Raw genomic sequence first — 22748 nt, 5'->3', positions numbered from 1 at the left:
ACATTTTAGCACAGAACACTCCTAAAGTAAAAATAAAAGGTAAGTGAACCCTTATTGTGTGCATTCAAATATGCATCTTAAAATTTTGCCAGATCTTCATCCAATGTATTGTAACTAATGTATTTTAACTAATAACAGACAACTTATTGTATTGTGCGTGTCCATATACATCGAACTCTCACAGCGCAGGTTTAAAAATAAATAAATAAAAATCATGCTGACCCCAGCCTGAAATCAGATCCATGAAGCAAGATTGGAAGTGTTGGTTAGAGCTACTATAACTCACACTTAAACGTTTAGTTTGTAATTCACAAGAAACATCTGCTGAGCAGGCTCTATGCTTTCTAGCTAGAAATTGTTGATTTACAGAGACGGAAACACACAAATTAGACCTGCAATCAGCCTACAGAGAAAAATCAAAGTTCAGGTGATGTTGGGCAATGCAGCAGGACAATACCATCAATTTTCAAAATAAAACTACTACAAAAAAAAGGCAATCTGCCTTTCAAAGTGGCCACTCAGGTCTTAACCCAATCCACCTTGCAAGTGCACCAGACTTTTTAAGAATATGGCAAACCTGAAGAACGTCTGTAAGGAAACATGGACTAAAAAACAAAAACAAACTAATTCTAATTTTCACTATCACATGAACATGTAACTGATTTGTTCAATAAAGACTCTAAAGATTATAGCTGTGTGTTATTAGTCAAAGCACACTGTGTTGGGCTATACTTATGAACAAAACCACATTACTCTGCACACTTCGTACAACATCCAATTTTCATGCTCAGATAACTGCTGCAAGAATTAGCACTGCATTAATGCACAGCTCAAAGGTGGGCTGTGCATCAATGGAAGCAGCTGGTTTGACATGCATTGATGCTTAGAGCCTCATCAACGTCAACTCATGTATTAGAGAAAAAAGACAGAGCCCACGTTTAGTGGAAAGATCTAAAAATAAACACATTATTTATATTAAAAAAAAAAGAGGGGGGGGGGGGGGGGGGGGGGGGGCAGATACAAAACATTCAAAGACACATTAGACACACACACCTGCTCCATGGCCTCTGCTAGGTGTTTGTTAAGCTTTTGTTCCCTATTACGCAGTTTCTCAATGTCCCACTGCAGGTCCTCCACCGTTGTCTCCATCTCAGTCACCTTGGTCTCTGAGCTGGTCACCTTGTCCACCAACTCATTATACTGCAGGAGAGCGAGACATAACAATACCTGCTGCATCACTGAGAAGTATCCAAAAGAAATCGCCTAGTACATGCATAACTAGTTTTCCTCATTCATTCACCCTCACACACTCTCAATACCTAATATTCCTAATATTCAACATACATGGTGATAAATTTAAACAAAGCTAAGGACATCGTACCTCCATAGACATCTTGTGGTGTCGTCCCTGCAGGAGAGTGGCTAAGTCTCGCAGTCGAGTGTTCTCGTCCAGCAGAGTGCAGTTCAGATTGATGATGTCAGTCTGGCTATCGTCTTCACATGCTACCAGTGAAAAAAATAATAAGTGTATTGCTAATTTGGCCAGACTAACAAGTATCAAAGTAAGCACTCCAATTACACATTAAACTCAAGCAGTTGGTAATTAGTTTAATGCTAACAACTTGAGAAACGGTCGTAGTCAGATGTATAATCATTCCAACATGGAAAAACAACAGCTCAAAGAAATCATTCAAAGCCCCAAATTACAATGACATTCACGCCCATGACAAGTGTCAATAACAAACACTTCTCCACAGTTACCTGCAGCCTGGACCACCTTGCACATGTCACTGATATAACTGTGCAGCCTATCAAAGACGCAGACCAAGCAGGCAATGGCTTCTTTGCTGAACTGCATGCGGTCCTGGAGGTGCAGAGTTAGTTCCTCCTCACTGCTCTGCTCCAGAGTTGACAAGAAACCCTTGGCATTTTCACTCAAGGGAGGAGGTGGCAGTGATGTATCTGCACATATATGGAAATGATGAAGATAGCAGGCAATTTGATGGAATTATTAAATCTCAATTTCTTTTTTTGAACAATTAAAAACAGCATCTACTCTCAAATTTTGCTAACACAAAGTGGTTTGGTGCAGCCACTGACCAACTGCTGGTAAACAGAGCATTTTCCAAATTATCACTAAAACACAAAGCAAAGAAACAGGAAATCTACATATTATATGCCTTGTACATACACAAAACAAAATTGTGCAGTTTTTAGCCAGCACTGTATGATAACATACAAAAGAAAATCTGAAACACTCGCTTTCTTTACCAAACTACACTCTCCTTTGCTTCAAGGTGTTTTCAAATTAGGGAATACACACAAGAATAGCTTTAAATTTCCAGGGACAAACTGCAGTCTTGTTGCACAAAATTAGCCATCAACAAAAAAATAGTGACTCAGACCAATGCTCTATCTTCATGAAGACATAGAGCCATATAGACACTAAGTTACATTTAAAAAGAATGAAGAAGGGTAACAGATCACAGCAGTTTGTGATAGATATTTAGAAGATTTGTCACAAAAATTGCTAACCTGTTTTTGAATCCAGTTGTGAGACTGTTAATGTCATTAAATCCTCTGACCCAGTGGGAGGAGGCGGCTGCTGCTGCTGCTCCTCCTGACGCTCTTCCTGATGCTCCTCCTGCTGTTGCTGCTGTTCTGGCTGCTCACCCTCATTGTGGGCCTCTGGTAGAGGAGGTGGAGGCACAGCAGAAGGTGAAGCCAGACTGACACCATCTTCCTCCATTGGTTGGTCAGTGCTTGGTGCTGAGGGTTGGGCAGGGGTAGAAACTACTGGAGGTTCTGGCTCAATACGTTTGCGCAGAATGTGCACGTTCTCTTCCAACTGCAAATCAGAGACACAAGGATTGAAAGTAGTGTTAATTCTCTTTACAAGATACTACCACGAGTTTAAGCATTAGTACAATTTGTTGAATCTTTTTGACAAATATTGTTATGGTTTGGCTAAAATTAAATACATGTCACTATGTGTACAATCAGGTTAAGGCAGAGAGAGACGGGAAACATGTACATGTGTGCAGCCACAACGTTGCAGATGGGCCTAGCCTGGGAACCATATTTGACACAGTGTTTTTAAATTTTTCTTTTACAGACTGAGTACTCCTTCAGTTTCTGGCTGCACAGAATGCAGGCTACAGATTAGAGTGAGTCACTTAATGCAGTACATACATTAAAAACAAGAGAATAGAAGGGAGTTAAAGTTTTATCTTTCTCTCTGTGTTTAAGTGAATGGATAGCCTAAAATGATCTGTATTCATGATGGTGGGGCAACATGGTGGCTTCCACAAACCTGCATCTGCTCTTATTTATTTTTAATAGATTAATTCTAACTTTATGAGACTGCATCAATTTGCTCAAAGACATAATTGAACAGTAATCAATGTATATTTCTGAGTACATTCAAGTACAACATTCTTTTTTTTCTATTAAACTTAAAGCCCAACTGTCTGTGCCATTAAATTAAATTAAGAGTGTAAAGTGAAATTCAACAGCCATAAAATGTAATGCACAGAATTACCTGCGACCAGTAGCGATTGACAATCAGCAGGGTGGTGTCATCAGTGGCTTGTCTCTTCTCCAGCTTCTCAATTTTCTCTCGCAGCTCATCCTCCATCGCCTGTCTCTGCTCCAAGCGCTCACAGAGCTTCTTATTCTTGAACTGGAGAACCTTCATGTCCATTTCCTCCTGCAGTTAACAAACACAGTCATACAAAGCAATGAGTTAGAGATTCTGAATGTTGTCTGGCAAAAATTAATGGCCTACAGATTGTACCTTGAGTGTGTGAAGACCATGTAACTCACCGTAGAGGAGACTCCAGCTATGCGTATTGGCTCTATTAGCGTGGTGGTGGTCTTCTCTTCTTTCTTGCTTTTCTTTTCAGGTGGGCCAGGGGGGCTGTCCCCACCTGGGGGACGCTTTCCTCCCCCAGCACCTGACATCTTTCCTTTCCCTGCATGACATCAAACACAACATGAAATCTCTTATTTCATTCATTTGGTGACAGCTAGGGACGGCGTTAGCCTTAAATCAAGAAATGCTGGGCCACTAATTTTAAAAGGCTTAAATTTCTGCTCCTCTAGCAATCACATGCCGACCTGCTATTATATAAAAACTTGCTTGGAGAGCTACCGGTCATTTTTATTGTATATTTCTACTAAGATTCAACATATTTTACAACGCTTGCAGCTTGCTACCGCTAGCTATGCTAATGCTAACGAACAGCGCTCTTGGTCCAGGGTCTTTAATGACAGGTGGGTGGCCTTTTTATTCACTGTCCATCTGTACACACGCAAAATATTCGGAAGCAGGGATATATGTGCACTTTTCTGAAATAAATACTAACGTTACAAACCTTCACAACCAGCAGTAGCAACGTAACTCAGGACATCAGAGAAGCAACAGGAAACAGCGACAATTCGCTTCTTCGCCGTCAGGTTTAAACGTGAATTACAACAACGGAGAGGGCATTATCGCCCCCTATTGCTCACAATGTATATAATGTAAAGCTTTACTATTCCAGTTGGTAACGAGAAATTGTAAATAAAAAAAACACTCAAAACACGACCCTTTTCATAGGCGTATGCTGTTTTGAAGTGCAGCTACTTGGATTTATTTGGAGAGTGAATTCGAGATCTTTGCATGCTGCAACCTCCCCTCCGGCCTCTCGGGGGCGCTGCTGGAGTAAACATGTAATAACTTCCAGGATTGTGACCAGAATGTAAACAGTGCTGAGGTGCTAGCTAACTGCTGTTAACGTTAACGGTAGCTAATTTCGTTAATGTAGCTGCTGAATCGCACACGTTATGGCTTCACTATCGGTTCCTCGGGCTGAGAGGGCCTCCTAACCCCCCGTTTCCCTTTATCTATCGTGCCGTTTGATTGCATACATGGTGAGTAGCTTCCTGTTCGGTCAGTGAACCTGCTGCTGCATCAAGGCCATAGCAAAGGCAGTTACCTAACTGTTTTAATGGATTTATAAATAGCATTAGGTAGAGGAGAGGTGTATATATATAGAAATAAAATACAAGTTTGACGCGTTGAGTAGAGCTAAACTGAAGCTAAGAACCCAATACTTCCTTATCAAGAGTTAGGTAAGGAGTTCCTGTTAATTGAACACCATTGTTACAAAGTAAGACACGTGACTGTTGTTTTTACAGATCTATAAGCTGTAAAAATGACCAAAGACATCGTTGTTGGGGACGAATTACCAGACTGGGTGGGGGCCAAGGAGTTTTATCAGAAGTATGACCCTAAAGAGGTGATTGGCAGGTAAGGCCACTAACATAGCCTGAGATATGCAGTGCTGTTAAAAAAAAAAGTGTTTGTCCTCTTACTTATTTCTTAGTTGTTTTGTTTTTTGCATATTTGTCGCACTTACATGTTTCAGCACATCAAACAAATTTTGGGCCTATGTGAAGAAGTAATTCCCCTCCCCCATGTTGAATCATGACTTAACTCCGATTAGCCAGATTTTCTTGGAAAGCTGAGTTCAATTTCACTAGCCATAGCCATGCCTGATTACTCCCAGACTTGTTGAATCGGGAACTCACATAAATAGAGCCTGTCTATAAGGCTATAAGAGCTCAAAAAGCAACGCATCTCTCTGTCTGGAAAGGGTTACAAAGCCATTTCTAAGGCTTTGGGACTCCAGTGAATCACAGTGAGACCCATTATCCACAAATAGAAAAAAAACTTGGAACAGTGGTGAACCTTCCCAGGAGTGGCAGGCTTACCAACATTACTCCAAGAGTGCATCGGTGACTCATCCAGGAGGCCAGAAAAGAACCCAAAACAACATCTAAAGAGCTGCAGGCCTCACTTGCCTCATGTTCACGATTCAACAATAATAAAGAGACTGGGCAAAAGTGGCATCCAAGGGAGAGTGTTAGAATAGATAAACGTTTAACTGTTTTTCTATGTATCACAATGTGTTTATCATAAACATGCACATGGAAAGCAGGTAACGCCTGTTTCCTGAGGACACACACCCACATACACATACATGATTACATCATGTGACGTGAGTGATGTTGTTACCTGAGCTTTGTGTAAACATATGTGATTTCATCATGTGAAGTGAGTGATGTTGTTACCTGAGCTTTGTGTAAACTCACGTGATGCTAAAATAAAAGAGCCAAGCAGGAAGAAGGTTCAGACTCTCCCTCAGACATACACACACGCGTGTTGGCTGACTCTCCCTGCAGGTAAAAAGATCAACTACGGGTTTCTGTGTCTTTCTTTATTTAACGGTGGTCCGAACGTAACAGAGAGCTCCAAGGACAAAAACCACTGCTGAGCAAAGAGAACACAAAGGCTTTTCTCACATTTGTCAAAAAACATCTTGGTGATCCCCAAGACTTTTGGGAAATTATTCTGTGGACTGACAAGAGAAAAGCTTTGGAAGGTTTGATTCTCATTACACAACACTTCAGAACAAGAACATCATACCAACAGTCAAACATGGTGGTGGTAGTGTGATGGTCTTGGGCTGTTTCAGGACCTGGACGACTTTCTGTAATTGATGGAACCATGAATTCTGTTCTCTACCAGAAAATCCTGAAGGAGAATACCCGGCCATCAGCAAGTCCACCTCTGAATGGCTCAGAAAAATCCAAATGAATGGCTCGTCCCTGAGCCATTCCAGGTCAGGGATGAGTTGCTGCCCCAAGTGCAGGAGCAACTTATCCTTGGTGTCTTGTTCACGAGTGACGGGAGAAGGAAGTGGGAGATTGACAGACAGATTGGGACTGCATCTGCACTGATGCGGACGCTGCACTGGTCTGTTGTGGTAAAGAGAGAGCTGAATGTGAAAGTGAAGCTGTCGAATTACCAGTCAGTCTATGTCTCTGTCCTCACCTATTGTCTGGGTATTGACCAAACGAACAAGATCATGGATGCAAGCAGCAGAAATGAGCTTCCTCTGAAGGGTGGCTGGCACCTCCTTTAGAGAGTAAGGAGTTCAGTCATTCAGGAGGGGCTTGTCCTACCAGGAGACTCAGGACATGCTGCCAACTTGGTTGGAATGGCCTAGTAAAAGTCTGAACTTAAATCTTAATTTAGATGCTTTTGCATGATCTTAAACAGGCCATTCATGCTCGGAAATCCTTCAATGTGGCTGAATTTAAACAATTCTACAGAGAAGAGTGGGCCAGAATTTCTCCACAGTGACGTGAAAGGCTCATTGCCATGAATTGCAAATTGCTTGCACCCTTGCTGCCAAGGCTGGCACAACCAGTTATCAGAGTTAAGGGGCAATTAAATGGTTAAGTGGACTTGTAGTTATATAGCACGGTTCTACTTGAACTGAGCTCTGAGCATTTAAAATTACTTTTTCACATTGGTTCAGGTAGTTTTGAATAGTTTTTTCCTTTAAAAAATTCAATTGTCATTTATAAACTGTATTTTGTATCTATTTGGGTTCTTGTCAAATGTTAAAATTTGTTTGATCTGAAACATTTAAGTGTGATAAAACAACTAAATCACGAAGGGGACAAACACTTTTTCTCAGCACTGCACGCAGTAACTCCGTGTCCTGTTTAGTCATGTTGAAAATGCGCCTTATTGTTTGTCAGGGGTGTGAGCAGTGTGGTGCGCAGGTGTGTGCACAGACACACCGGTCAGGAGCTGGCAGTGAAGATTATTGAGATCACAGCTGAGAAGATGACAATCCAGCAGCTGGAGGAGGTGAAAATCTCCACGCTGAAAGAGATCCAAGTGCTCAACATGGTGAAGGGACACCCTTCCATCAGTATGTTGCTATTCTTCTCTCTTTTTTTTTTAATAATCTTTGAGTTTCTCTGCATAGAGTTTTAGAAGTGTTGAAGCTGTCTTATTTTTGATCCCCTTTAGTCACCCTCATTGATTCCTATGAGTCTGCTACATTCATATTTTTGGTGTTTGACCTGTGAGTATGAGAATAACTATAAATTGGCGATCTTCATAATTCCTACCTAAAATTCAAATGTTTATCTTCACAAATCTGTCAATGTGTTTGTTTTTTTTACTGACAGCATGAGACGTGGAGAACTGTTTGACTACCTCACAGAAAAAGTAACTTTAAGTGAGAAGGAAACCAGGTGAGCTGCACCAGTCAAAATCTGCTAATTTATACTAGCAGCATTTTGCACTCACTATAACCAAACAGCTGAAGCATATCATAGGCCACATATTTATGTTTCTGCAGAACATATTCCAAACTTCAAGTACAGTGTGTGGTTTAGTATTGTCTTGCTGAAATATGCAAAGCCTTCTCTGGAAGACATCACCTGGGTGGGAGCACATGCTACTCTAAAACCTGTTTATATCTTTCATCGTTGATGGTGTTGTTCCTGATGTGCTGGATGGTCTCTCTCCTCTTTAGCGTGGAGGATGCAGCATCCGTGTGTCTTATCACGGAACAGTTTTCCACTTTGTGTCACTTCTTTTAAATGAGCTTTGGCTCAGAGAAGACTGCAGTGTTCCTGGATCATGTTCACATGTGGCTTCTTCTTTGTATCAGGAAGCTTTAACCTGCATTTGCAGATGGCACAGTGAACTACACTTTGTTCCCATGCAGTGAATTCCATGAAGAATCATGTCTATTTTCAGTGCAGTGCTGAGGGCCTGAAGATAACGGGCATCCAATACTGATTTTCAGTCGTGTATCTCGCGCATAATTTTTCCAGATTCTCTGAATCTTTTGATATGTACTGTAAATGATGGGATATTCAAAGTTTTTGCAACTTCACATTGAGGAAATTTATTCTGAAATTGTTCCACAATTTTAGAGGCAGTGTTTTTGCAGATTGGTGAAGCTCTATACATCTTTATTTCTGAGAAACTCTGCCTCTCTAAGATGCTCTTTTTACACCCAGTCACATTATTGACCTGTTGCCAAGTAACATAATTAGTAGCAAAATGTTCCTCCAGCTGTTTCTCTTCAGTACCGCTTACTTTATCAGCCTTTTTTTGAGACATGTTGCTGCCATCAAATTTAAAACAAGCTACTATTTTTCTTAAAATGGTGCAGTTCTATGTTCCATTGTAAATAAGTATATGATTATGAGATTTGGAAATCATTGCATTCTGTTTGTATTTACATTTTACATACTAAGACCAAATCCGTTCAACATGCTAATGTCAAATGTGTGTACTTTGGTTCTGTACAGGAGCATAATGCGCGCTCTGCTGGAGGCTGTCCAATACCTTCATTCCCTCAACATCGTACACCGGGACCTGAAACCTGAGAACATTCTCCTGGATGATCAGGGGCATATCAAACTGTCTGACTTTGGTTTCTCTGTGCAGCTACAACCTGGGGAGAAGCTTAGAGGTATGACTGTGGATCATGAGCAGATCTCGTGATCAGTGTTCATTCTTATTAGGTTAAATTGATGTGTTCTGTTGTAATCAGAGCTTTGTGGGACACCTGGTTATTTGGCACCTGAAATACTGAAATGTTCCATGGATGAGATGCATCCAGGCTATGGCAAGGAGGTCGATCTGTAAGTCTTTGTTCGGCATAGATTTACAAACCTACTTCTTGTCCTCACTTCTGTTTCTAACATTTGCATGGTGTGTGTTTGTAAGCTGGGCCTGTGGAGTCATCCTCTTCACCTTACTGGCCGGCTCGCCTCCGTTCTGGCATCGTAAACAGATGCTGATGCTGAGGATGATCATGGAAGGCCGCTATCAGTTCAGCTCTCCAGAGTGGGACGACCGCTCCGACACTGTGAAGGATCTGGTAAGCTCTTACTCTGACAGCTTATTCTTTAGTTTTCTCTGCAGTAACCCTAACATCGATATTTTGATTACAAAGAATACATTATATTGCAATATTTGTGTCTCTAAAATCCTTTTGCTCTTGTTACTCAGATATCCAGGCTGTTAGTGGTGGACCCAGCTAACCGTCTCACTGCTGAGCAAGCCTTAGCGCATTGCTTCTTCAGACAGTACCAGAGGGATGTGCGGCTCTTTAGCCCCAGAAAGACGTTTAGGGTCAGCCAAATTTTTATGAGTGCCAATTTAAAGTCTGCGAAGAAGGAAATGACTTATACACACTTTCATCTGTTTTCCTGTCTCATCTCAACGCCTCCAGGTACTGATAGTGAGCGTGCTCGCCTGCATCAGGATGTACAGCCATTACCGCAGGGTGCGGCCGCTAACCCGGGAGGTGCTGGCGAGAGATCCTTACTCCATCCGCGGCATCCGCAAGCTCATCGACGGCTGCGCCTTCCGGATCTACGGCCACTGGGTGAAGAAAGGGGAACAGCAGAACCGAGCGGCCCTCTTTCAGAACACTGCTAAGATCATGCTGCTGGAACTGGAGGAGTTTGAAACATAAAAGGTCAACCTCATTGCTAAAAGTGGCTTTTATGTATCTGTTTGCATGTGCCGTCATTGCAGTGTCTGTTCCATCGAGTTACTGTTTGAATTTCGAGGTCAGTAATCGGAGGATGGGGATTTTTGCGTGCCTTAACGTGCATCGTGGCTCTGAAAGTTCTAGATAAGCATGCATCACTTAATCATCCTCATCTGATGTTGTCTGAAACTCCATGTCAGGTCATCTGGTTTGCGGTGCAATTTGCCACTGAGGACACATTGCACAATCATTTTAAAACTCATCGTAATATATATATTTAGGATTTTATGTGTTAATCGTCCGTTATAACTGAGTAGACCAGTGGTGTCAAACTCATTTTAATTCACGGGTCACATAATCATAATAAAAACCTATTTAAAAAAATCTTAAAATGTTTCCTTCTCTTTTAGCGGCAAATACAATTTATATATTTAATTAATCATACATTTACTAAGATGATGATGGTGAAAATAAACTTCCCTCTTAACAACTTACAAAATACTAATAGTCAAGAAACTGCACCCTTCTCGTCTGCACGTGTGGCCCATGGACTGTGTGTTTGACACCCCTGACGTAGAGGATGCATTTCTAAGCACTGTGTAGGTTAAGTGGAAGTTAAAGCACTGAGATTCGTTATTTAAAGGGGACCTAATATGCTCATATTGACTCCACTTGAGTAGCTTTGCAGTCCATAAAACCCTTATCTGTGTTTCAGTGCAGACCTTCAGTTTGTGCTCCGAAACAGGCCACGCTACCACTAAACCAACTTTCTTCTGATTGGCTGCCCCACCACAAACAAAAGGTTTGAACAGAAAGTATTTAGGGCTTCATATTCATATACACAAAACTAACAGTGGGGGAAAAACTGCCTGACCCCTGACCTCATTATTTGAAATTTTAATATGAGCACGTCATTATAAAAATGACAGAAACTAAGGAAAAGCACATTAGGTCTCCTTTATTAGATACATACAGGTACATAGATGTGCTGCATTAAAGCTCAGATTTACATATATACCAGTATTACAAGTCAGCACTGGGCACATGTGTGAAATATTCATGTTAAATGTTCGGAGTGTTTTTGTAGCTGTCATGCATGCAAACATTCCTCAAAAATCCACTCAGACTAACTCTGAACATCGTTTGTGACTGTATTTCTTCCTAAAAACTAACAAGCACCATTCCTAACTCAGTCTGTTCTTCAGTGTAAACAGAAGCACTTTTTTCCTGGAAGTGCCTGTTTGAAAAATGTGTACTGATATAAATGCAGGTATAAAGTATGTTGTACTGTACACGCAGAAAGAGGGTTTTATTGACAATAAAACATGTTTTAATCGTGTTGCTTTGTGGGAGAGTTTTATTTGAACTTTTAGGACTTTTATCAAATGTTATTTTTTGGCTTTGTGGTTCTGCGAGGAATCTAAAGCACTACTGTGCTGAGATGCTATTTCTTTAATCCGCTGATCGAGTTGCCCAGACACTCGAGTCATGTGCTCTCTGACTTCTTGCTCTATGAGCGCCTTCAGCTCAGACGTGACACCTGAAAGTGAGGAAATGGAGCAGTTCTATGCATACGTGCTTGGGCTGTATTTGACTGTAAAAGTTATGCCTGCATACACTCGGCGCTGCCATGATTTTTTACCTGCTGCGGCTGTGATGGAGGCTTGCTGTGTTTCAGAAGATGTCCCGTCTTTCTTTGGAACTGCTTCCGTATCTGTCACGTCCTCAACAGCTGCTGCAATGAAAGTAATAAATATAGCTCAAGGACATGTTCAAAAAATCAAGAATTGATTTTGCAAGAGTTCAGCAATGACCGGTCAGACAGCAGAGTTGATCCAATCTCACTCCAACCCCAATTGGCTCAGATGTGTTGCAACTCCAAAGAGGTTGAAGCCATTTTTATACACCATATGAATCAAAGTACTGGGCCACCTACGCAAAATAAAAAAACACGCCATGAATCTCCCAGTGCACCCGTTTTTGTACTTATGTTGATTCCAGAGGAGTTTTGGAGCTCTGCAGTCAGCAGAGCACTGGCTGAGTTGCTTCCACTTTGCATTAACACCGCTCACCGTTGATAGTGGAAGACGTAGGAGGGACGAAATTTCACAACCTGACTTGTTGCAACGGTGGCATCCTATTACAGCTCCACGCTCAAATTCAGTGAACCCGTTCTTTCACAAATGTTTGGTAAAGTCAGACTGCACGGCTAAATGCTTAATGTTATGCACCTGTTGCAACGGGACTGAAAACACCTGAATTCAAAGACTAAGAGGTGTGGCACAATGCTTGTTCCCATCTGCTGTATTTGTAGATCTTTTAAGCCTTTAAAGTGCTCTTCATTTCAAGCATTTACATCTCAGAAACTGCTTTCGCTCACTTCCAGGTAGCATGAATAAAACTTTTTACACAACTACAATTCTGAGTTTACCTGGCACAGAAGAATCCTCCACAGTAGGGGGTCCAGAATAGCTCAAAGACAAATCAAGTTTTACCTGTTTGAAAAATGGTGAAAAAACACTTACCTAAAAACACAGACTTACATCAATCTCTCCTGATATGTTTTTATGGGAGTTTTTTTAAATTTTATATATGTAATTACATGTGTGTATTAAGTATACATCAGTGGTTCTCAACTCCAGGCCTCGAGAGCCGGTGTCCTGCAGGTTTTAGATGTATCTCTGCTTCAACACACCTGAGTCAAATATAGAAGTCATTAGCAGGACTCTGGAGAACTTGACTGCATACTGAGGAGGTAATTCAGCCATTTGATTCAGGTGTGTTGGATCAGGGACACATCTAAAACCTGCAGGACACCGGCTCTCGAGGCCTGGAGTTGAATACCCCTTGTATACATACTTTGTACAGCACCTTAGTTAGTGAAATAATGAAAAAATGAAGGCAATCCATGTGCTTTATAAATAAATTTTAGTTACCTTGCTTAATAGAAAAACCAGTGAACTCAAGTCAAATAGTTCATGACACTTACCTGTGGCGTAAAGACATATTTGTACAGTTTGTAGTGTCTCATGTAGTTGTTGTGGATGTATGTTAAAACACAGTTAACCTCCTCAGATTTGAAGAGGTTGATGCTGAATGGCGGCCGCTGTAGCGGGAAGAGAAGAGAGACACACAACAGGAGCCAACATTGCATTTGTGGAAATGTAAGAGTGCTTAAAAAGTCTGCTGAATATTGCACACACCCTGACTGAGTGGCATAACAGGAGCTCCCTGCAGTATTTGAAACACTCCTCCGAGTTATTGAGCGGAGTCTCTGCAAGAAAGGAGGTTCACGCACATCTTGTGTAAAGTTAAAGAACACTTTAGCATTTAACGGTGGGGATGCAAGTCATGTGACATCAATTCAACAATCTTAATGAGGCGATACTTCACTTGGAAACTGTATCAAATTGCATTTTATTCCCTAAATATTTAATTTCTTAGAGACTTAACAGACAGATGAGATGAGTACTGCAAGTTTATGACTACACATAGTAAAGATAAAGGCACTTTACTTACCTACGTTGGCTTCATGGATGGACTTGATGATGGACAGGAGAGCAGAGGTCTGCTCTTTACTGAAGCTGTGCTCCCTGCAGAAAAGCACAGTTTGAACGTACAGCTCCAGAAGAACTCCCTTTCTCGGCTCAGGGAGGTCAACTCCAAGCACACTGCAAAAAGCACTGACACAGAGGAGACCAGGTACTGCTAAATAGTGAGGTCTGTGGTGTATAATTGTGTGATTGTTTTATAAATGGACAGCAGAAACCTCTCCAGATCGGGAATGGATTGTATTTTGTCGATCTCCTCCATATCATGGTAGGTTACATCCGTCCTGAAACCACCGAGGGGATGGATTCATGGATAAAAACGACAATCCGTCAGGCAAGGTGCAAATAAACTGGCGAGTAATGAAAATGATCTGCACTCTGTGTGTGTGTGTGTGTGTGTGTGTGTGTGTGTGTGTGTGTGTGTGTGTGAGAGAGAGACACCCAGTTCTCACCATAGCATCACTTTGGCTTTCAGGGCCTGCGGTGCCTACAAAAGAAAAGCTTTTTATGTATTATTACTTATAATAATAATAAAAAACTGTCAGGTGTGAGATATATCATGAATAACTGAATGAGCAGGAAGTACTGAAACTTGAGCATACCTTTATTATCGTATCCATTTTTTTAAAGTTATTATTTGTTTGGTTGAAATAAGTAGCTACAGCTAAAGTAGGCAGACTTCAGAACCTCAGGGCTGAATAACAGAAGTCAAAACATATTTTATATTTTAAAGAAAATTTATCAGAAAATATATCCGCTTCACTGAACCTGGATCAATCCCCGTTTTGTTAGCTCCTTGTATCCTAGCAACAGACCACTTTTCCTATTTCCGGTTTGGCGCCCTACAAAATAAAGTGCAAATCTCTAATAAAAATAACCATAAAAGCATAAATTATATAATTATATTTATTATATCGTTTATTATTTCACAAACAAGAATGAACAACTAAAGGCAATCTAGGAATGCTCTTAAAGATTAATACTATGGGCTGTATTGATTTGTTATCAGCTTATAATTTCATACAAAGTAAAGTTGCAAAAAGGAAAAAAAAAATTAAAAAACCTCATCTCCTCAGGTACACGGTACCAATGTAAACCCACGATGATCAGCGCTCTGTGGGAGCCATCCATCCATCTGGGGCTGGATTTCTCCTCATGTGGCTGAAAATAGGCTAATCACCTCTGACTGTATGTTTGGGGTCGTTATCATCAGGCTGCAGGATGAAGCAGTAAAATCCAAAAATAAATATATAAATACAATATAAAAAATGTAATTAATTACACGTGAAAGACGTAACTAACAGACCTATTGTGTGATGATAAAAAAAATAAAATGTTGCTACAAAAACATAATTATGTGGATATGCAAATAATGAAATTAATTTATTAGAAATAATTAAAAAAAACATTTTAAAAATTAAAAGAAATTAGTTTAAAGGTGCATAGGTAGTTTGTCAACATCGCTCATAAATTTATTTGGTATTTAAAAAATATTAAATCAAGCAGGACATTATTCCCTACCACACTTGACTAGATTAGCGCACCTCTGTCATGACTCTGGTTTTCGTTAACGATACTGGGTTTGGGGCTCTCTGTGGTCTCTCAGCTCTCCATCACTGCACGGAAGCCGTCTCCATGGAAACGACATAAACCTGACTGAGTTTTCTGTCAACAGTCGCTGTTTTTGTTTTGTTTAGTTTTGTTTATGTTTTTAGCGCGGTCATTAACTGAACTCAGAGCGATACGTAGCAAACCGCACTGAGTAACAGTGAAACGCTTTGGGGGCAATCTGAGAGACTGCGGCGGCTTTCGTTTTTGTTTACGCCCGGGTAAGTGATGCAGGAGCCGGGGCACCACCTTCCTGTTTCTCTTTGCCTCACGTTTCGTTTTTTTTTTTTTTTTTTTTTTTTTTTTTTACAGCAGGCCCTAACATCTTCATGAAGCAGTCATGCAAAGCCTGTTCAACAGGCTGCCTGTCACACTGACTGAGCCGCTGCTGTGTAGTTTAAGAGCATTATCCCCCATTTTAATCTACTTTGCCTTCTGCTACGCGCAGGTGGACAGACTGGCAGATGGAGCTGGGCGGCACAATCAAACACCCGCTCCCATACGTAATTGCACTGAGTGGGTTTTCTTCTGGACACCCAGTCAAGATTTTTAAATGTTCTCACCTTGAGCACTGATGGTGGATTTCATCTTGTGTTTTCAGATGCTCTTATTCATCAGCTGATTGCTTCATCAGTTAGTAGTGAGCCTTTACCCGGACATGGAGGAGCCTGATATAAGACAACAGAAGCTGGACAACCAGGTAAACATATAATATAGTAAATACTAGTTTACACTAGTTTACACTAGTACAAGAATTATAACCACAAAGACTGCAGTGGTGTGATTGTTTTTTGGCAAAAACATATGCGAGACTGTCGCAGTTCATGCTGACACTGATGCAAACGCTACAAGTTTATTGATTATTGCTAACAAATGGTTAAAGTGAAGCATAACTTTGCAAAAATAGCTAAATTACTCCTTTTTTTTTTTTTTTTTTTTTTTTTTTTTATAACAAGCCTTCTGGAGTCTCAAAAGGTCACGGCCTCTGTCAGAACCACCTGCTGTTTGGAGCTGCTGCTGCACTTTAAGTCCCAGTCCAGTTTATGCCATACAGCATGTGGTCTTGATCTTTTTAAGCTTTATATAATTGAGAGGTCAGCACATAACCCATAGTAGTAAAGCACTAATCTTAAATTAAGAGAGAAAAAGCAGAGCATCACTTTAGTTGTGATTCTCAAGAGCTGACTCAAGTGGATCGTATCTCTCTAATTATATTTCCATGTGTGAACATTGTGTGGAGACCGAGTTTGTCTGAAGTGTGACCTTCAACTGTCCCACAGCGAACCCTTTTGATAAAGAAGCAGCAAAAGAAGAGGGCCGATACTCAAATGGTGGTGACTAATCGGGACACTCGGCAAAAGAACCGAAAGCACAAAGCCGTCCACTCAGATGAGACGCCTCTGTTGATCAGCCAATCCCTGAGCAGCACTTCTCTGAGTGGTTGGTTTTAGAATAATTAATTAGAATAAATAACTTTAAACCATGTCATAGCACCACATGATTTTATTTTTAATTATTTTCTGTTTAATGACAGTAAATACGTTTTCTTTGTTTGTTTTCTTTGGAGATCAAGTTGAGCATGCCCATGATAACCCACTGGATGTGATAACACTTGGTGAAGGTGACGTAACAGCAAATGTGGCATTAGGTGAGATGCCTTCAGAGAAGCCCGTCGTTCCCAAGAAAATTGACTTGGAGCTTGACAAAGAGCCCGAAGTGAAATGTGAAGGCGACTGTGAAGCTCAGGTGGAAGGGAAAAAGACAAAGAAGAAAGATGTGAAAAAAGCCAAAGCCAAACGTAAGATGTGTGCACTTTATTTGTGAGCCATAGCTGCTCTGAAACTCTTATGATCAATCGAGATGCCTGCTAATCTGCAGCTAACTGCTTTTTTTCAGAGGTGGAAGAGACAGAGGGAAAGGAGAAAGAAAAAGATGCGGAGAAGAAGGAGAAAAAAACAAAGAAGAAGAACAAAGAATCTGTGGATACACAGAAAACAAACAAGACAACCAAACAAGAGCGTAAAAGTAACATAATTAAGAAATTCACACCTCCACTCTATGCACTTTACATCTAGCAAGAAAATAAGCCCTTCTGTTAACTTAAAGGGGCCTCGCATCAAGCTTTGTGCTACTCAGCTTCATGTAAGTGTCCGCTCTTTTACAGAGAAGAACATACAGGAGGTTTCGAGCCCTGAGGCAACGTTGGCGGCAGGGGAGGCGAGCCCAGAGAAGGCTAAACAAGATCAAAGTGACGATGATGAGGAAGAAGAAGATGTGCTTCAGAGGACTGTTCCTCAAACACCTAAGAGGAAAAAAGAACTGGACACATGTGAGGAGAAAATCTGGTACGTGTGATCTCGGTACTTTAAAGCCGCACATAATAATATTGTCGCGTGTGTTTATCTCAACAGCCAGATGCCAAATAAGTGACGAGAGCAAAGACGAGGAGATCCAGGAGAAAGAGAAAAAGGAGAAAAAGTCGCACAAAGCAGAAAAAAATACACGGAGTCTCGCTTCCCTGAACTCCAACTACAGGAGGAGTTCGTCTACGGCCAGTGAATCTAATGAAAGAGTGAGACATTACAAGCGTGAAAGTTAAAAAGCACACATGGGAAGGAGTAATGGTAAAATCATTCCCAATCTTTCTCATTTCAGCCAACATCTCCAGTATCAGTGGAAGATCTTGAGAAGTTTGCCTTGCGTCCCGCTCCCAGAGATGTGACGATCCAGTGCAGGGTCACGAGGGACAGGAGGGGTGTGGAGAAGGGCATTTACCCAACTTACTACCTCCACATGGAGAAAGAGGACGGAAAGAGGGTTGGCACCGAATCACCGTGCACATTGATTCTAGTTGTAATAATTTCATTCTGCTGTCACATTTGTGTCAAAGCACCGTTTTTGGTCTCTGTTTCTCACTAGGTGTTTCTGATGGCGGGCCGAAAAAGAAAGAAGTGCAAAACATCCAACTATCTCATCTCCACTGATCCCACCAATCTATCCAGAGATACAGACTCCTACATCGGAAAACTAAGGTAAAGGAAAGATCTTTGAAGTCTACCTTTGGCCTGGCTGTCGTGTTTCACCTTTTAAAATGAAAGCTCCTTTTATCTTGTGTCACAACTCTGAGAGGTTGTAACCTCTAAAGATGCCTGAGGAGGTCTTTAGACAACTGAACTCATATACAATACTTTTCAAAAGTTTGTGTTCCCCCAGAAAATTAATGGGTTTTTTTGTCAAAATTTATACTTTCATTCAACAAGCAAGGTTAGAAATAGCGATTTTTACTTTGCTTTCTTCAGTGACTTGTCTTATCTGTAGCAGTCACAGCCTTGACTGACCTTTGGCACTCTGGCTGTAAGTTTGTTGTTGTTAAGGTAATCTGGAGGCATTTCACACCTCCAAAGCACCTCCGGCAACTTGGATTGGCCCGTCTTACAGGCCATATGGTCAAGCCGTTCTCGCTACAGCTCACAGGGTGGCGAAGTGAGCCCTTTATTTTAGACAGAGGACCAGCTGACTGTGTCTCTGAGGAGTGTGACAGCTCTGCGTGGTCTCAGAGTAAACTGGCTTCAATCAAGCAGCGCCCACGGGCCATTGTTCAAGACCTCTTTCATCTCACACATCTCACAGTTCACCACTACCAAAGTTCACAGACCTTCAGATTTCCTTTATGATACTTAAACATGGTGTCAATAACTTGCCCAGCTGTTGTCTAACAGCGGTTCTTATTTATTTATTTATTTATCTATTTTTTTGCCTGAACACCTCAAATGCAGAATCATCTGTTGATAACAGCGTCTTTCAAATATCCTCTGTGTAATATCTGTTATTGTTGGCCCAGAGAAATCTTTCTTTTTATTAAAACACTAGAACATTTGCCCCGACTGGTGACCTGTTCAGGATGTACCCCGCCTTTCGGTCTCTCAGCTGAGATAGGGTCCAGCTCCCTCACAATCGTGAATTGGATAAACGTGGATGGATGGATGGATGGATGGATGGATATTTCTGCAGCATCTCGAACTACACTAAGAGTCTGCAGTTATGCCAGCAGCTCTGTGTCTATGTCAAAACTAACATGCTGATGCACAGCAGGTGTAATGTTTTTACATGTTAGCATACCTATAATATCTTTTTGCACACTTTGCTTATAAAGCTTAAGAGGGAGCTTAAAGCTATTTGTCCCCAGTATGACCTTTTCTCTAACAAACAAAGACCTGCAAAGCTGACTTGGTGCAAAAAATAATTCAGCGATGAAATTGTAGTGCATGTGCCGGCACACACTACATCTCACACTGTTTTAGATTGTGTATCTGATAGGACATGTTTGTTTCAGGTCAAACGTTCTGGGTACAAAGTTCACGGTCTACGATGGAGGGGAAAATCCAGAGAAAAAACCCTTCATTAAAGAGTGCGAATCAGTGAGGCAAGAACTGGCAGCAATTTGCTATGTGGGTGCGACACACATACATGCTATTTTGCAGTATATATAAATAAAGGTATACAACATATGTCACAGCCATTTACCACATTCCAGGAGACAAATGTGCTGGGTTTCAAGGGTCCAAGGAAAATGACAGTGATCATCCCCGGGATGCTGGAGACTGATGAAAGAGTGGACATCCATCCCCAAAATGTATAAGTAGAAAATAAATTGTACCTATATCATATTAAACCTGTGATAATGTCAAGAGTGAAATATGTCAGATAAATTGACATTTCATTTCATTTCATCCCAGGAACTGGAGACTCTGTTGACCCGCCATGCAAATGGCAACATGGACAAGCTGGTCACCCTGGTGAACAAATCCCCGAGCTGGAACGAACAGACTCAGTCGTACGTTCTCAACTTTCACGGACGTGTCACCCAGGCCTCTGTCAAGAACTTCCAGATCATCCACCCTGACAATGGTGAGATGACTTATTGTCCGTCTCTGAATAACTGCTCTGAATAATAATTTGCCTCATTGACTTCACTGTCTTCACTTCTTTCCCAGAGGACTACATTGTGATGCAGTTTGGCCGCGTAGCCGAGGATGTCTTCTCCATGGACTACAGTTTCCCCATGTGTGCCCTGCAAGCCTTTGCCATCACCCTCTCGTCCTTTGATGGCAAACTGGCCTGCGAGTGAGCAGTGCTGGTGTGCCTCAAGTGCTTAACGAGATCCCCACAGGATCAGTTTTTATGTTCTGTATCCTGGTGGACTTTAACACTTTCTATACATTAAATATGCCACAGACTTCTGAGGAGACTTATTTTTTAGGGCTGTTTACTATTTCGCCAGTGATTGAAGTGGGAGAAAAGTTATTTAAGTACATAGTGATTTGATATTCGTCAGATGTGCGAGGAACTTTTAAAATGTGGAGGATACCCGTGTAAACACTACTATTTAAATACTTATTTGCAGTATTAAATATTTACAGGTGTGAAAGGTCTTTTTTTTTAATGGAGAAATATTCCCAGATTGCATCTTCCCCTTTGTTTAATTAATTTTATCATTATTTATCATATTATTTTTTTAACTTTTCCTGCGACAAAAACACACAGTGTGCCATTAACTTGGTTAGCAGAACTTTTGCAGCTGCATTCGTCCTCTCAGATTTTCATCAGTGTGATTACACGTGACATCTCTTGCTGTCTTTTATCATCTCAGAGTGTTTATCACAAAAAGGAAACATTGTTATCAAAGTACTAAAAGAAAAAAAAAAAAAAAAACTGAAAAAAAAAGCCCCTGTATCAGATGCAAAGAAAAACTGCAACAAGTAGCAGATTTCTTTCCTTGCACAATATAACGATTTGAAAACATCCCAGGAGCATCACCGCTGATCTCAAGCATGTTTTCATATGCTTCATTGGGGGGGGGGGGGCAGAAGTCATTTGGGTTTCAGCTAGTAAAAATAAGCCTCTGTTTCGCTCTGTGGTAACGTGAGACGATCAGAGGTGCACGGATATTTTTGATAGCTAACCTCTGAAATTCTTCAGCTGAGCATTAACATGCTGTTTATTTATTTCCTGTTCAAATTGTATTTTAGTGTACAAACATCTGCAAGTACTGCCATTGTAACAACTAGTGATACTTGCTGCAGCATGCTTCACAAATGATGCAGGGGATGCATTATGTATGCTTCTGCCCCCAGGCACACATGGTGCAAAACCATGCTTCATCCCAGACAGACTAACAACCCTGAAAAGGAAATTTACCCTCAGATTACATGATGCACAAGGCACACCCATTTAGAGTGAGATTTAATCTGTTAGTGTGTGTTTACAAGCTCTAAATAAACAAAATTGTGAACCCTAGAGGAAGCCAAGAAACTCACCGTCAGCTCTTATCTTTTTGCAGAATCTTTTACCAAAGATGCACAACCCCAAATTCAGCTAATCTCCTGTCAGTGCAGTACATGTTGCACAACACCCTTGTGGGTTGCACAATAACTAGTATACTCTAATGTCAGGTTACTTGTGAACCAAAAAGTAATGAATAAAAATAAATGATTGAGTCTTGCCTTAGCTCACAAAGTCCTGTAGTGGCTTAAAGGTAGCTTAAAGCATGCAAATGTGGCTTTAGCTGTTTAGATTCCACAGGAAGAGCAGATAAAGATACTGTTTTCTGTAAATATGAATAAAACAATTCAGCAATAAATAACACACTTGCAACATCCTAAATGTGTTATTTGGGTTTGTTTTTTTTGTTTTTTTTTAATATGACAAAGTCGAAAGATGTTGATGTGCAATTCAACAAAATAAATCAAAAGTAGATTATATAATGCAAACAAGCAGAAATGTTATTAATACTATTTACAGTCACACAGACCGAAAGTAAATGCACAATTTTACATGTTTAGAGGTGTATTTTAAATTTGTCTGTCTGGCAGAACTCAGTGGAAGTCCAGCACTACAGATTTAGAACACTGTGAAAAGAGTTTATAGTCGTTTTTGTCACATGGCATCTTTGCCTTCACTGTTGCATGTGCATTTTTTGCAGCTTTCAGCTCATCAATCAATCAGTGTTTCACCACAAAGATGATAAGACAGCAGAGTCTTCCAGCTTTGTGCCCATTCAGAAACATAAATAAACTCAGTAATCTTAATAGACACTCCTTTAGAAACTGCCTTTAGATGCACATCGTTGTCAGTGGAGCATCTCAGCACAGAGCACTTTTGCTTTCTCAACCATACAAAAAAAGCATTTCCGAGCCAACGCGCAGACAGACAGTCAGACTGTAAT

The 22748-nt window shown here is 40.8% G+C and overlaps 4 protein-coding genes across 10 annotated transcripts in view; 2 read left to right on the top strand and 2 right to left on the bottom strand.

Moving 5' to 3' along the window:
• rnf40 (ring finger protein 40) overlaps positions 1-4445 on the bottom strand; it is a 12909-nt gene extending 8464 nt beyond the window's left edge. Inside the window, exons 1-7 of the mRNA XM_030754829.1 lie at positions 4377-4445; positions 3826-3974; positions 3542-3709; positions 2536-2848; positions 1762-1962; positions 1382-1503; positions 1054-1200 (exon numbers count right to left, since the gene is read on the bottom strand). Of these exons, the coding sequence (XP_030610689.1) occupies positions 1054-1200; positions 1382-1503; positions 1762-1962; positions 2536-2848; positions 3542-3709; positions 3826-3963 (1089 nt within the window). The 5' untranslated portion in view covers positions 3964-3974; positions 4377-4445. The remainder of the gene's footprint in view (positions 1-1053; positions 1201-1381; positions 1504-1761; positions 1963-2535; positions 2849-3541; positions 3710-3825; positions 3975-4376) is intronic.
• Positions 4446-4703: 258 nt separating this feature from the next.
• On the top strand, positions 4704-11703 carry phkg2 (phosphorylase kinase, gamma 2 (testis)). Its single transcript, XM_030754831.1, has 10 exons — positions 4704-4914; positions 5182-5293; positions 7597-7772; positions 7874-7928; positions 8035-8100; positions 9172-9335; positions 9417-9507; positions 9593-9746; positions 9878-10000; positions 10101-11703. Exons 2-10 carry the CDS (start codon positions 5199-5201, stop codon positions 10344-10346), a joined length of 1170 nt encoding a protein of 389 aa, XP_030610691.1. The 5' UTR covers positions 4704-4914; positions 5182-5198; the 3' UTR covers positions 10347-11703.
• Positions 11693-15583, bottom strand: cfap119 (cilia and flagella associated protein 119). Of its 7 annotated transcripts, none has more exons than XM_030754832.1 (11): positions 15460-15583; positions 14979-15129; positions 14518-14757; positions 14368-14402; positions 14134-14199; positions 13884-14047; positions 13568-13638; positions 13354-13470; positions 12796-12859; positions 12007-12099; positions 11693-11904 (listed from the first exon to the last, which is right to left on the bottom strand). In XM_030754832.1, exons 3-11 carry the CDS (start codon positions 14533-14535, stop codon positions 11753-11755), a joined length of 780 nt encoding a protein of 259 aa, XP_030610692.1. In that variant the 5' UTR covers positions 14536-14757; positions 14979-15129; positions 15460-15583; the 3' UTR covers positions 11693-11752. The 7 variants fall into 7 exon arrangements, with proteins under 7 accessions (XP_030610692.1, XP_030610695.1, XP_030610697.1 ...); XM_030754835.1 differs by having other exon boundaries at positions 12007-12096; XM_030754837.1 differs by having other exon boundaries at positions 13884-13957.
• LOC115798116 (tubby protein) lies at positions 15519-22181 on the top strand. The gene is made up of 13 exons (XM_030754830.1): positions 15519-15744; positions 16125-16223; positions 16804-16963; positions 17091-17321; positions 17420-17548; positions 17688-17852; positions 17935-18095; positions 18179-18340; positions 18443-18555; positions 19857-19971; positions 20058-20156; positions 20260-20431; positions 20518-22181. The coding sequence occupies exons 2-13, from the start codon at positions 16182-16184 to the stop codon at positions 20649-20651; spliced, it is 1683 nt and encodes a 560-aa protein (XP_030610690.1). The 5' UTR covers positions 15519-15744; positions 16125-16181; the 3' UTR covers positions 20652-22181.
• Positions 22182-22748: the final 567 nt, after the last annotated feature.

The sequence above is a fragment of the Archocentrus centrarchus genome, chromosome 19 (assembly GCF_007364275.1).
Source record: "Archocentrus centrarchus isolate MPI-CPG fArcCen1 chromosome 19, fArcCen1, whole genome shotgun sequence".
NCBI classification, from domain to species: Eukaryota; Metazoa; Chordata; class Actinopteri; order Cichliformes; family Cichlidae; genus Archocentrus; species Archocentrus centrarchus.
Note: the sequence above shows the minus strand (reverse complement) of the source record. Positions and strands in the feature narration are given on the sequence as shown.